The sequence below is a fragment of the Triturus cristatus genome, chromosome 3_2, assembly GCF_964204655.1.
Source record: "Triturus cristatus chromosome 3_2, aTriCri1.1, whole genome shotgun sequence".
Lineage (NCBI taxonomy): Eukaryota > Metazoa > Chordata > Amphibia > Caudata > Salamandridae > Triturus > Triturus cristatus.
The window spans coordinates 885,814,201-885,828,823 of record NC_140584.1 but is presented as its reverse complement, the minus strand read 5'-3'; the positions used below and the strand labels follow the sequence as shown (position 1 = coordinate 885,828,823).

At 47.0% G+C, this 14,623-nt stretch overlaps 1 protein-coding gene across 1 annotated transcript in view; it reads right to left on the bottom strand.

Moving 5' to 3' along the window:
• PIGL (phosphatidylinositol glycan anchor biosynthesis class L) overlaps positions 1-14,623 on the bottom strand; it is a 383,453-nt gene that overhangs the window by 124,916 nt on the left and 243,914 nt on the right. Inside the window, exon 3 of the mRNA XM_085649301.1 lies at positions 2,444-2,534. Within this exon, the coding sequence (XP_085505427.1) occupies positions 2,444-2,534 (91 nt within the window). The remainder of the gene's footprint in view (positions 1-2,443; positions 2,535-14,623) is intronic.

The window sequence follows — 14,623 nt, the reverse complement described above, 5'->3', positions numbered from 1 at the left end:
CAATGGGCATACAGTGATAAAATTACTAACGCTCACAGAATTACAATTAGCCAAACAATATACAGCCTCTCCTAATAGGGTCTAATAATGATTTTCACAGTGCAAATCTTCTACCTTGCAATGGGTAACCAAAGCCTACTGTGTTCTTTTAAATTCCATGTAACAAAATACCGGTCTACAGACTTTATCACATTGTCGTAACAATCTACATATTCATTGTTGGCTTTTCACTGTAACCAATTCAAGTACTGTTTTGAGCATCATTTTTGCAATACTATATATGTCATACAATTGGCCGTGAGCTCAGGAGCGCACACACAGGGAACAAACCATCCAGCTTTCTGTTGCAGGTATCTCGCTTTATTGTCTCTGGGTAAACATTCAGCCCTAACACGTTTCGAGGACTCCCTCTTTCTCAAAGGTCGTTTCACCAGCTGTCACACCGGAAGTTCCGCATGCAATACTCTTTTTCAGTGGAAGCACACAATGTCGGCCCAATCAAGTCCTGTAGGGAAGTAGATTAACATCTGGGTGGAGCTAAAGCACCTCTAACAGGAGTGCTCTTAACACTTCTGTGAACTTTCTTCAAGCTGAACACACAGCAATAGCCATGCCTGTGTGATCACCGAGATGCTGCCACTGGGCCTTCCTATACTTACTATAAGTATACAACTATCATTGAGTCCTTGTTTAATTGGGATTTGGATGAACACAGAAGTTACACCTCAATCTTTGTGCAGGAAAGCCAGCACCATGTATCAGTACATTTTTGCCGTTCACATTTCACCGAGAAAAAACAGGCAGTATGTACACAGGAATAACAGTTCAGAAAGAGGTAAAACGTGTGCACTGAAACCTTCAAACCTCAAACACCTGATGCTTTGATACCACACCCACAGGTACCCGAAACCTTGGTATCAGTTATTCCAGTTGTGCTATAACTGCATCATTTTACTGGGTAGCTTATAATGAGGCCTAAGTGTCCCCTTGTTCTACAAGGTACACACTAAAGCCATAAATTCCTCCACCTTTGGTTACTAAGTGTCGGTACCAGTCCTGCAAGTTCTTAGGCACACATAACCCCTACCCTATGTTTTCAGTTACACATCCAAGGTGCGCCTTCCTGGGCCTGTGGTTACTGACTGCCCCATAAGACGGTAGGAACTCGGAACACTGGTAGTAAAGGCATCCACTGCATTGCTGTATATAACAGGGACACTGTGCTCTATTCGTTTTTCCGTAATTTGCCCTATAGTTCCCCCACTGAGCTCCACAATCTGCTCATCACACTGAAGATTGCCCCCTTCAGTCAAGAGTAACTTCAACAGTCTGGCTTTGTTTAAAGGGGTATCAACTTTTGCCCTCCAGCATTTGTGTTTGTCTTCCAGCACAAAGGATGTTCTCCATGCAGAATGTTATGTATCCATGGCAGTCTGCACGTCTCTGTAGCTCAGGGTCCCCGCCCCTAAAAATATAGTTTTCTGGCGGGTTTTGGGACGTTTATCAAACCTTTCTATTAACTAGTGTAGGTTCTGCTGCTCAGTGATCCCTTCACTTGTTCCCATTTCCCTTAGCTGCCGGCTCTTGCTCTCTGTTTGGACCAATCCTGAACATGACCAGTTCAGGGCGATCTTCCTATGTGTTCTCCCCCAATTGAGACAAAGGAACAACAAGCATGTTCCTAAAGGGAGGAAGAATTTTAACTCGGAACTATGTGGATGGATCAAGCTTCCCACCTGTGCCTCAGAAGCTAAATAAATGTTGGCCTTATGGCCCCAACTGTCCATTTTCACAAGACAATCCTGCCTTTTAGTCCTACACTGTCAATAACGGTTGGCGACAGGTCTGCTGTCAAATCAGACCTCAAAATGTGTTTCTACAGATACTGGCCACTAACATTCCCCTCTGATACTTATGCACGCAGGGCACTGTGGGTGTTTGAGATACCCCACTGGCGAGCTGAAGGCATTCCAGAATGCCACAGGCGTCTCGTTCACACTCTGAACACCAAGATTGAATTGTGGCCTCTGGAATTAAATTCATAAATTGACAAGTACAAACAGCATATAATACTTGCCACTCATACTACTCTGTGATTACTGCAAGAGAAGGTTTCCTTTGGCATCCACTAATGTCCTCTCTGAAGCCCACACATTTCCCAGCGCAATTAAAGGTCTTTGATCTTAACAAAAAACATCAGAAAGCAGTAAAGCCTTTGCTTATTTTATCAATTCAGATAACACCAGAAGACGAAAATAGAAGGAACAGGTCTATAAATCCAAACTTCTCAAAAGCACAAGTAGGCTACTTTGAACAGCATCATGAAACAGATGGAACTCAAATTTTTTTAAAATACTAACCACTAAGACTAAACAGGAAAAGCAGAAGCAAAGGCGCGAATCCGTCTCATCATTTCAAAGTGGGTGGTTAGGATGGACATTACCATTGTGATGTGGTTCTGCCGTAGGTGCTGCAGGATGAACGAGGATAAGAGTTGAGGGTCCCACTCTGCATCAGGGCTGTCAGGAAGGTTTCTGAAAAGGAAAAGTATAAATGGTGAATACACCGTTTCCACAATGCCCAACGTCCCATCTCATGATTGCTGTGGTGAGAGCCCTGACGCTGAGTCTGGAAGCCTCATCTCTATGTGTGCACTATTCAGTTGTAACTGCTCCTCTCTCTCAAGTACCTGGTTTGCCCTTGTCGTCCTTTCGCATCAATTTACTGGGTACAAAGAAATAAGTTATTCTTTGTCAAAAACGCAATAAAGCTCCAAAGGCCCCTTTGTTATGTCAAATGTGAGAATAAAAATAATTTGTGTCACGACACGGGCCTTCCTGCAGACTCAAGAGGTTAAAATATTATCTGTTGCCATTAAGCAATACCACCAATAGTTAAAAATGTGCGTATTCCTTTGACATCCTATACTACAGTGGGCATTAGATCGGTATGTAGCGCTCTATTGACAGTCACCTGCAAGTATTCTTTGGTGTAGGGATTATGCCCCACGGTGATCTTAAAGCGAGGGAAGAAATGCCCCACTCCCCGAAAAACAATTCCACAGTCTGAGGCACTTGTGATTATCTCAATGTTTAAAGTACACAGAGAACAGAACGTTTCTTGATGACAGTGATTTATTATCGGGTGCTTCGACCTCTTAATTCTATGGGGAGCGTCCCCACGACTTTCTCAAGGCTCTTGTATTGCAGGCATCCTATAGAAGGTCCTTACGTCAATCTGTGCTTGCAATTCCTTAAAAAAAAAATGCTATATTCAGCCTTCTTGTGTCCCAAATGCGGGGTGCTTTATGACATTACATCAATAGTGACTCAAGCCGAAACACGTGTTGGCTATAGCTCACAAGATTGAAAGAAGAGGTCGAAGCACCGGTCAATAAATCAATATCAAGAAACGTTCTTTTCTTTGTTTTCTACACTAAACATTGAGGTCCCCCGACATCAGTTGATGTAGCAATCTTGTCTATGTCACGTGGCCAGAATTTCAAGATCTTTGTTTCTGAGCAATCGTTTTTCTCAATTTTCTGTATTTTTTTAATTATGTTTGCGAGAACAATGGCCTCTCATCAATAAGTGTAAAGGTGGCTCAATGGGCTGAAAGCGTGATCACTGCTATTTCACTCAATGCAATAAATCATTGTAATAGACCATGATAGTGGTTTGGGATTAGCCACAACCAGCAAGTTAAAAAGAGCTATCTAGGCATCCTTAGGGGTGCCAATTCTGATAGGGAGCCAGTCAGAGGGACCAGCCAGGTCCAAGGGCCAGTTACCTGTCGGATTTAGCCGTCTCCTGTCCAGTTCTGAATTCTTAGGTGAAACCACCATTGAAGTCGATGGAGTGGTCTTGATGCAAGGGAAACAAGATGCTGAAAATGCTGAGCCAATGCAGTGAGTCTTCTTGTGGCACCCTTTGGTCTTCAAGCTTGTGGGCGACTTTGGCTTCAGAGGTTGTCCTCCCACGGTGTCTGTGTGAAGTCCAGCCTGGACCAGATGTCACTTGTCGACTGGTCTCCGGTTACAGCAATCCCAGCAATTTCCTTTGATTTGCAATAACTTCCTTGCTTGGCGACCAAACAGCACTCTGATGACTCTCCCGGGTCAAGCATATTCAGGGCAACTTGTGAGGATCAGGACTAGGTCTCTTACCCTGCACCTTGGTGTCCAGCAGTGGTCAGGCTTCTTGATGCTGGGCCCTCAAGGGTTCAGGCGTTTTAGCTTTATGGCTCACTGGCTGTAGCAGGGAGTCAGCCAACCAACTCTTGGAGTCACTCTTTCAGTCTGGTCCTCGTGGGCAACTTTTCAATAAGTGCGACACCACAGGCACAATGATCTTTGCCAGTCAACAGGTGCATCAGGCGAATCCAGTCTTTGTCGCAGCCTCTCTTTGTGTGGTCCTGGGAACAACAGGGCAGTCCTTCTTCCAAGACAGTAGTCATATGAGGTCTGGGTGCCACTTTTATGCATGCTAGGAGCATAGGGGATGGTGGCGACTAACTACTATGAAATGAGCTACCTGATGGCTATTTCCTGTGAAGTGGGGCATCTAGGTATAGCAGGGTGCACTATTCTTCCCACTCCCAACATGGCGAGACCTTTCTCTTGGTGTAGGGAACTCCCCTTGTCCAACCCAGAGATGTGGCTACCTGGAGTCTACCCGCCCCTTGAAAAAACAATTTAACAACAGCTTCTCCCTCTCTGTCTTTCTATCCAAATAAAGTGGTGCTTCGGACCAAGCCTTCATTCCTTCCTAAGGTCGTCACACCTTTTCATGTGAGACAATCTATCACTCTGCCCACCTTTTATTCACTCCCGCATGAACTCCACCGTCTGCACCCAAAATGTGCATTATCTTTTTATCTTGATCGCACAAAAGACTTGCAGGTGGATGATCAACTCTTCATTGGCTATGTGGGTGCCAAGAAAGATCGGGCTGTTCAAAAACGGACCATCTCTAAATTAAAAAAAAACAAAAAAACGGACCATCTCTCAATGGGTTGTTCCTTGCCTCAAAATATGCTATGCTTTGGAGAAGAAGGGTCCGCATGTAGGGTTGCATGCTCATTCCACCAAAGCAACGGCGGCAACTACGGCATTAGCACGTGGAGTTCCAGTCCTTGACTTCTGTCAGGCAGCAACGTGGGTATCCCTGCCCAAGATTACCAGACACTACTGCCTGAATAGCCAAGTGCGGAGGGATGGGTACTTTGCCCGTTCGGTCCTCCAGGTCTTTCTGGTTTAATCTTGGTTTGCAGACCTTCCTCCGGGGAAGGTATTGCTGGAGCATCTATTCTAAGGTAAGGAATCTACAACTAATAGTATCTATCAGATGAACAAGTTACTTATTGTCCCACCCAGCTAACTGATTTCTAGGAATAGGGACTTCCCTAAACGGCCCTAGTTTTGACACACCAGTGGGTAGTGCCTTTCATGGCACTGCGCTTCTGGCGTTGACAGCTGCGTTAAGAACTGCCGTCAGTGTGCATGGGCGGCATCTATGTAGGTCCTGCAACGTCATACCAGCGCCCACGAGGCTGACAACGGACGCGGAGCCGACTGACGCCACCTAACGACGTGCAAGGGTACTACTAAAGAAAATAATCTTCAGATCCAGACTGATGCCGAGGGAAATTGTAAGGTAAGAAATCCTCAACTAACATACGTCTCTACTAGATACATTGTTAACGAAGGTAAGTAACTTGTTTATCTAAGGTACATAAAATGAATGCCAGTGCACTGGTGATACAACGCTCTATTGTTATGCACCAAAACATAATGCATGCACATGTGAATTTCCAAAGTATTACTCTTATTCATTGGAAGGGAAGAGATGTATTTGTTACACACAGACCCGCTTTCGAGCGCCAAGAAGCATGAATAACCCTTGGTATGGAGCAGTGTTACACCCCGTGTACTCTCTACCACCTCCGCCATCTGTCTCTCTGCGCAGGGAGCCATTAACAGCATACTGTTCCTCCTCGCCGTGTTCACCTCAGGAGACCGGCTCTTTCTGTCGCTCTCGTGGGACGGAGGATGTTGTTGTGCGTGTGGGCGGCGGGGGCGCGAGAGGTGAGGCGGGTTTGTGTTTTCAGTCTGATCCAGGTCTGTCCTGCTCAACGGAAATCAGCAGATGGGGCCTGCACGAACCACACCCCTACTTAACTGCGCTGCTGTTCTCACCACAGCGGAAGAAACAAGGGCAGAAAAAGATTCTTTGTAATAACTACGATAATGTCCATGATGACAAAGTAGTCGTGTTACTAACATTATGTAGTCTCGTTATATAACCAACGTCTGCGAGGTCAGACGATTATCTAAGGAGGTCCTAATGCCTTGTTAAAAGCACACGATTTAATGCAGCTATTTACGGCGTTGTGCTGGCGTTCCTGCAGTCTCGGGTGACCTTTGAAGCTAGGTTTGACCTCCTAGTGCCAGGTTACGCTCCTCGCGCACCCTGTCGAGTTGTGCGCGCGCTTCAGCCGTCGTGCCAGGCAGACGACGACGGAGCACTGGATGACAGAAACAATGTGCTCTCTACAGCGCCAATGCAAACCCCTATATTTGCGCCGGCGCTTGGCTAAAGCACGTCCGTGACCTATAAAGGAAGGTGCTTTGTGTGACTGCACCTGCCTGCGGGGCATGTGTGGGTGTCACCGGTGCACTCGCTGCGCACCATCTCAGACGGAGAGCGACCATGTGCTTCTTGACTATTTGCCGCAGCGCCTATAAAACAGCTTATTTCCCTTGTTTGCAAGGTGTCGTGCTACCATGCCAATGAAGGAACGCCTGCCTTGGATTGTGCCGGAGCACAGTTTGCACTTGTGCAAGCCACTTTACAGAAGAGAGCTGTACAAATACCTGCAGCCTCTCCTGCAGGGGTGGCTGGTGACATTTGAAAGTGGTGAGGCGTAAAATGATTGGTATACTGCACCGTTGCAGGGAGCGTAGCAAGCGAGCCCGAATCACCATAAGGGGGGGTTTCGATTCTCTTCCTGTGAAAATTTTGAAAAAAGAGAAGAAAAATTTGCATTTTCAAGCAAATTTGAGAAAGCAGGAAGGTTAATAAAGTAATAGTGAAAGTGCATCTGTGAACTGTCACTTTTCTCTTTACCTATCTCTCTACCAGAGTTCACCACCTTCACCTATAAGTGGCTGCAAGCTGCTCTATCGGCGTCATTCTCTTCCAGTGACACTCTCACTTTCCCATCATCTAAGTATCCTTTCCTACCTTATCTCTTTCGCTATCTCAGCATCTCCCCTCCTCTGTCACTGGCTGGGTGCTGCTGACACTGCCCGGTGACTGTCTCTTGCTGCCCCTTCCATTGTCTCGCAACCCCCATGCTCTCCTCTCTCCCTATTTTGCTTCCTCTTTCTATCTTGCTATCTCTTCCTATCTTGTTGCTGTCACATCCATCTTGCTTGCTATCCCTCCCTACATCTCAGTATCCCTTCCTCCCTCGTCTCTTTCTCTGTCTACGCACCTTCATTCCCCCGTCATAGCAAATGACAAGTAGTTACGACAGAGCACATCTCACACAAGAATCGGATGAACTATCACTAGACTCTACTACAGCGCCTAATATGTACCGGTGATTGCAGGTGGTGGGCACTTAGCGCTGCCACTCTTTTAAGGTCCGGTGTCCGGTCCGGGGCGTATTTCTCATCATCGGCCTTCACCCCCAGAGCAAGAGAGAAAAGTCAGTTAACCGGGGAATAGAAAGAGAAGGAAACAGTGACATAAGGGAACGAGGGTGCAGAAAGGAACTTGAGAGTGTAACGGAGCTGACCAAATGCCCATTGCTTTTATCATTACAAAACGAAAGCAGAATGGTTTCAAAAGACCAGAGCCGCAGTATGCATTTTGTTTTCCAATGCACGCACCCAACAAGCAGGTATTTCAGTACCTCCAGGAATAGTGTGCTTTCCCACCCAGGGAAAACATGGTTGTTCAAAGAGCGAGGAGGCAACAAAAGTAGGGCTTCACTGGCAAACACTGTAATGTGGCGCTAATGTGTTTAGATGTGAATAAATCAATATGGCCACCTTGCTTTAGTTAGTTAGTTATTTTTCATATTTTGAATGTTTTATTTCTCTCTACCCTGAGGCTGCACTTAGAAATTGAAAAATTTCAGCAAAACACTACGTTTCCACTCCAGCAAGTGTTTTTCTTTTTTGGATCCATTTCACAAGGAAGCAAATAAACGAAAGGAGGAAAGAGAAGGTAATACCTGTTTCTTGAAGTCTCCGACCGGTTTTTACTACATGAGGAGGAGCGAGACAGAGAGGGAAGAGGGGGAACAAAGGAGGGGGGAGGCAGCTGCCAGCAGCGGGAGAACTGTACTCAAGCAGTGACTTACGACAGAGCACATCTCACAATCGATTGAACATCATGAACTATCTATCTATAGCGCCTAGTGAGACCTAATGCCCATTGCTTATATCATTAAAAAACGAAAGCAGGATAGTTTAAAAAGACCATGTTTGTGAATACAGTATGCATTTTATGTTCCAATGCACGCAAAAACATTCTTCAAAGAGCGGGGCAGCAGTCGCGAAGGTGGGTTGGGGGGGGGGGGGGGGGCAGAGGGAATGAAAACTTACCTGACCGCCTCTGCTCCTGGTCCACGTTGGCGCCTCTGCCCTCTTCAAACAGGAACAGCACGTCAGCACTGGAGTGGCAATCCCTCAGCCAATCCTGGCGCTGCTGCAGCGCCAGGATTGGCTGAGGGCACCGCTTACGCTTCGCCCGCCGCCTGCCCATTAGGAGACAGAGGGGCTCCTAATGGGCATGCGCAAGGCAGTGAAAACACAAGTGCGCATGACTGGGCAAGGGCTAAAAATTAGCTCACCATGCCCACTCATGCGCACTTGTGCTGCAGTGCTGCCTGTCCCTGGCTTGTCTGACAATGCCTGTCAGTCAACATGACGCCGGACCGTCCGACGTCATGCTGACTGACATGCATTGTCAGTTGTCCCCACCCTCGGCGTCTCTGATCTTAAGTAAACTAAGTTCAGAGACGCCGAGGGAGCTGCGGGCAGGGGTGGGGGGGCAACGCCCCCAATAGTTGCACCGCCACTGCTCTCCTGTAATAAATAAAGTGCCCCGGGGGTGCAAAAAGCTGGCACCTACGCCCTTTTCACTCCCGAGGCACATTGTGTAATATCCCCTAGAGTTAGGGGACTGCGCGAATATCTGGTAACAGCGAGGCCCAATAGAGAGGCTGATGGACCGAGACCTACAAGCATAATAGGATGATTTTCTTAAATCCAGTGAGTTCTCATGCACTCATTTTAAGGTCTGGATAAGAGAATAGCAGGATAGGATATGAAAGACGTAGTGAGGAAATATCCAACTGACCACTACATACACAAGCATCAATTAGCTCGTAAAGGGCCCTGGACTTGGCAGCTAACCAGCCACATTGGTAATGGTAGGAGGTAGCGTATATAGGGAGGTAGGAAAGGTACTGGCAGCAAAGTTGAGGATCCTGTCCAGATGGCAGCATGAGTATTCGGAGACCCTCTATGAGACTGAAGCAATAGCCCAGGTTACTTGAGATCTAGTGAGTTGCTTAATATTTAAGAATGAACTCGGTGAGCAGATCTTTTGTATGTTTATTTACAGTTCTCACACCAGCGGTAGCGGTGGTAGTAATTAATGATCCATGCACATGGAGGGATGAAAAGCGAACGCCATGGTTTCTTTCTGACAAAGGAGTTGAAGCTCAGGGTGTGAGATGGGAAGTGGACATAGTTAGGGAGACAGGTGAAGATGAGGGGAGGGTGAGAAAGTCCAGTACCTCATCTTGGAAAGGTTCAGTATGAGAGGCTGTCCAGCCAACCATTCAAGCTTGGCAGAGAGGCTGCTAAAGTGGTGGGAAAGAAGGAAACATGAAAAAGATTTAGGTGCATGGAGTTTACGTGAAACCAAATGAGGAGTTGATCTCAACAAGGGAGGTAACTGAGTGAAAAAGACGAGGATGCACAGCTGAGCCTTGAGGACACCAACTGAAAGCGAGACTGGTGCAGGTTGATGAGAGTCTGAGGCAACTGAAAGGAGAGGACACCCATTTGTGGACTATTGGATTCATGTCAAGGGTATTGAAGGACAAAAGTAAGACGGGGTGATTAACAGTATAGCAAGCAGAAGATAGGTCAAGGAAAGCGAATAAGGATTACAGGCTGTTGTGATATGCTAAAGTTATTATATTTGTTACATGCGGGGGCAGTTTCCATAAAACGGAGTGCATAGAAGCTGGACTGGAGAAGGTTGAGCAGTTGCTTGAAGAGATATAAAATTGCAGTATTGAAGACCAGTCATTTCAATGTTTTGGAGAAGAAAGGGGGCTCGGAAACAGTACAGTAATTGAGAGCAGAGGCAGGCTCAGCAGCAAGTTTTTTTTGTAAATGCAGGGCTGCTGCATTACCACAGTAAAGGCAAGCACCAGTTTTAAGGCAGTAATTGAATACAGAGGTTAGGCAGAGAAAAGCTTTAAAGGTGACAGTGAGAGGTTTTATGGCTGGTGTGCTGAAGGACTAAGAAGGGGCAGATGACTGGTGAGCAGATGTCATTATGAGAACAAACTCTCCAGGTAATATGGTAGTGAAATGCACAGTAAGGATGGGGGTTTATGGTGGTGTCCCACAGATTGTATCACAGATATATGGCTTTGCCCATGTTACAAAGTAATTGTTCTCTATTCTTCCAGTTTATGCAACAAGTGGTATTTGTGAATAGTGACTGTAGGAAGCTGGCTCTGTATATACTATACCAAAATGAGGTATAGTGTGCACATAGTCCAGTGGAACACCAAAAGTAGGCAGAGGTAAAAGTAGATAGCACCTTACTCTCCATTTGTGGTAGTGTGGGCGAGCAGTAAGGCTTTATCAGACGGTAGTGTTAAGCATTTGTCGTACACAGTCAATCGGCAAATTATGTCACACACTCAAAGACTCAACCCAGATCAATTTGATTTGTATAACATTATTTAGTTATGTTTATTTTTTACAACCAAGCAAGCCTGGTACAGGTTAGTGTAAATGGTACTTTTCAAGGCAGGTTGAACAAAAATGAATATTACTTTGTTACAGGTTTGTAAAGGCTTTCAATACAGTGGAAATTACTGTTAGATTACTTTTGGTTCCTTTTTCTACTCAGTGTGATATGCTTGGATATCACAGTGGGACATTTCCTAGAGAAAAGGTAAGTAAAGCACTTATTTGCAGTTTTTCAATGTCTCATACAAAACCAACTCCACACTTAATTTTAAAGGAAAAACAGTCAATATATTCCTATGGAGAAAAATGAAGTTAACATTTTGCAGGTAAGTACAGGTTTGTGGGAGCTGGTATTCTGGGGTTTGAACTAGGGCTCCCCCAGGGTCAAGGATGCACTCTCAAAGCATCCTCAGTAGCACTATGGCGGCCTGGTGCAGGGGACTGAGGCCCAATGTTATCCAATGAGGGATAGGGGGCCTACGGCTGGTGGCTGCTTAAGATCAGGCCACTAGGTTGTGGAAGCAAAGCTCCTGGTGTTAGGCTCAGGGCAAAGGGGGATCAGAGTTAGCACCTAAAGTACACCCACCGGGGTGCAGGGGAGGCTACGTGCAGGGTGCTGTTTTGGCATCCTGTGCCCTGCTGATTTCAATGGGGATTCTCAGGTTGCAACAAAGACTACAGGCTCCAGTACAAAGATCTTCTGGAGGTGACCACTGATTGGAGAGGTAAGTTGGGATGCCTGTGGATGCTGTGACACCATCGGTTGGGCCACCCAAGGCGTGGGATTTTGGGTGCAGGGGTGTCCTTAGGCATCAGGTTTTCCTTACCAGCTCCGGTCGCACTTGGGGGGAATCCTCCAGAAAGAGGCTGCAGGCTTCGCTTGGAGATTTGCGGCAGGTCAGAGATCACCAGATCTCAGGTCAGGATCGCTGGGGAGACCGCCTCGTGGTGTTGGGCCACTCGGACTCGAGCCGTATGAGTCAGTTGCAGAGTGGTGCAGACTTGTGCATTTGGCTGGAGCCAGAGTCTGTGGGTAAACAAAACCGCTGCTCAAGGGAGACAGTCTTTCTTGTTAAAGTCAGGGCAGGTCCTTGGGGTTCTTGAGGTTGCTGGCTGGAGGACACTGGGATTTTGCTGGAGCTGGTTCGAGGTGGGGACAGGCTGGTAGGGCTGGGGCCAAGTCAGTGGGCGTCCTCCTCCTACTCTTAGTGTCAGCACGGCTCTTTGGTCCTTCTTCTCTTCTTTTTGGTGGGTTCTTGTCAGGTTCAGGGTTGCCCCTAAATACTAGATTTAGGGGTGTTACAGCTAGGTAAAGGTTGGGACCAATGGGTCCCTTCCTTGGGCTGGGTACACCCCCTATTATGCCACCCTCCAGTGGGAGGAGGGCATATGCCTCTCTCTGGTTGGCTGGTCCCCCCTCCATCTGCATGATGGCAGGGACTGAGAGTTATGCTTCACCGAGCCTCACCCACCTGTGGGGTGGGGTTGGCAAAGGTGGGCACTCCTCCCTTCCTCACTTGGTTTTCCTGCCGATTCTACAGCCCAAAGTGGGGGTCAGAGCCGGTGGGGATATGCTGGGGGCAGCAATAGGCCTGGGGAAGCTCACAAAGTCTGCAAGCCTTTGAAGCTTCCCCTTTGTGGACCCTGCACATACTGGGGGAGGAGGCTTGGCCCCTCATCCCAGGATGGGCATTGTTTCAGACTTCCGAGAGCAGCAGGCTCTCGACCCAGAGGTCCAGAAACACGTCTGGAGGTAGCAGCTGGTGAGCTGCCACTCAGCCTAGACACTAGTGTTAGGTCGCTTTTCAGGGGGCATCTTTAAGATGTCCTCTGTGTGCATTTTTCATTAAATCCCACACTGGCATCAGTGTGGGTTTAACGTGATGAGAAGTTTGATACCAAACTTCCCAGTTTTCAGTAAAGCTATTATGGTACTGTGGAGTTCGTAATGACAAACTCCCAGCACCATATACTCCTATTGGCATTACCTCACTTACAATGTCTAAGACTTGACTTAGGCATTGTAGGGGTACAGGGCTCATGCACCTGTACCCTCACCACTGGTATAGTGCACCCAGCTAGAGGGCTGGCTGACCTATTCCAGGGCAGTGGATTGTAGGCATGGCACAGAGGGATATGTGCCATGTCGACTCTTTACTTTGTTCTGCACCAAAACACGCAGCTTGCAAAGGCAGTGTGTGTGTGTGTTAAGGTACAGGGACTCTAAGGGTGGCACAATAAGTGTTGCAGCCCTTAGGGGCATTCCCTGGCCACAGTACCCTTGGTACCGGTGGTACCATTTACAAGGAACTGACCTGTAGCCACAGAGTGCCAATTGGGTTTTGTCTTCAATGCAGTTTAGGTAAAGAACATAGGTCCTGGGTATCTGTTTGGCAGGAACCCAGAGCACACTAAGTCAAAGTACATCAGCAGTTCAGCAAAAAGTGGGGGCAACCATGCAAAAAGAGGGTACTTTCTTACAGCGACTCAATGTCAATTTGTGGTTGGGCAAAGGAGTTTGGCAGTGGAACCTGAATGAATAATAAATGATGTGTATGTTCTCTGAGCAACACTGTTATTACCAAATATTTTAATGTTACCACACAAACAGATCAAGACAGAGGGAAGCAGAGCAACTGCATTAAATGGCATCAGTGAATGTGTCTAGGCCAGTGCCAAGAGAAGCTTACACAACAGAGCTACACAGTATATCAGTGTTACTATTCATTAAAGCTGCAGCGCGCTGCGGCACACAAAGCAAGGTGAGTGATTAAAAGGCAGTTCTGAATAACGAAAGCATTAGATGGCATGAGCACTGAGTGGAAACACTGGTGCAGGAAAGTAGGTGCTGGAAGTGGCTATACATATAAGGCTTAAGAATCTGGAGCTGGTGGGTGTGGGAATTATGGACGGATCCCACTAAGTGAAATTGGTGCTTCCGAAGAAAGAGACAATAGTGTATTGCTAATCAATAGCATGCACACCCTGAGTGAGGTTACAAAGGCTGGGTGCCTGCATGGAAAACACTGTAGACTAGTATGAAGTATTTATTTGGAAGGCCAAGCAGAAAAGTCGAGTGCATGGCTGCAATGTGTGCTATGCGAAGCCATTGCCTCCTCCTGTGGGTTGCTACAGCACCTTGGATCAGGTTTGGTGTAAGGCTGGGAGACCCTTGGTGCAAAGATCTGATGTGTTGCTAATGCAGAGTGAAGGTCATGTGGCATTATAACGCGTGGCACATTGATTCACCTTACAGTGCAGTATTAGATCAGTAATCCATGCTTCTGTCAATGGTTCACATGTAAAAAGAGCTAAGTGAATGAACAGAGCTGCTGCAAGCACTACTGCCCCATTAATCACCCCTCGCCCCTTGCAATAGAGTTGCATTCAGGAGCCGCATCAGTTGCTTCTGGGAGCAATCTGGAGCTCTAGGCAGCTGCCTAGCTTTGACTTGCCTTAGAACCAGGACTGGGCATGTCAGTGGCAGGACAGCAACGAGGAAGACGCCTGGCACTGGGAACTTACCATAGGTGCCGTGTAACCAAGGACAACGGAAAATACGATTAGTATTTACTCCGATGCCAACTCAGTGTCTCCAGACTTAATAGG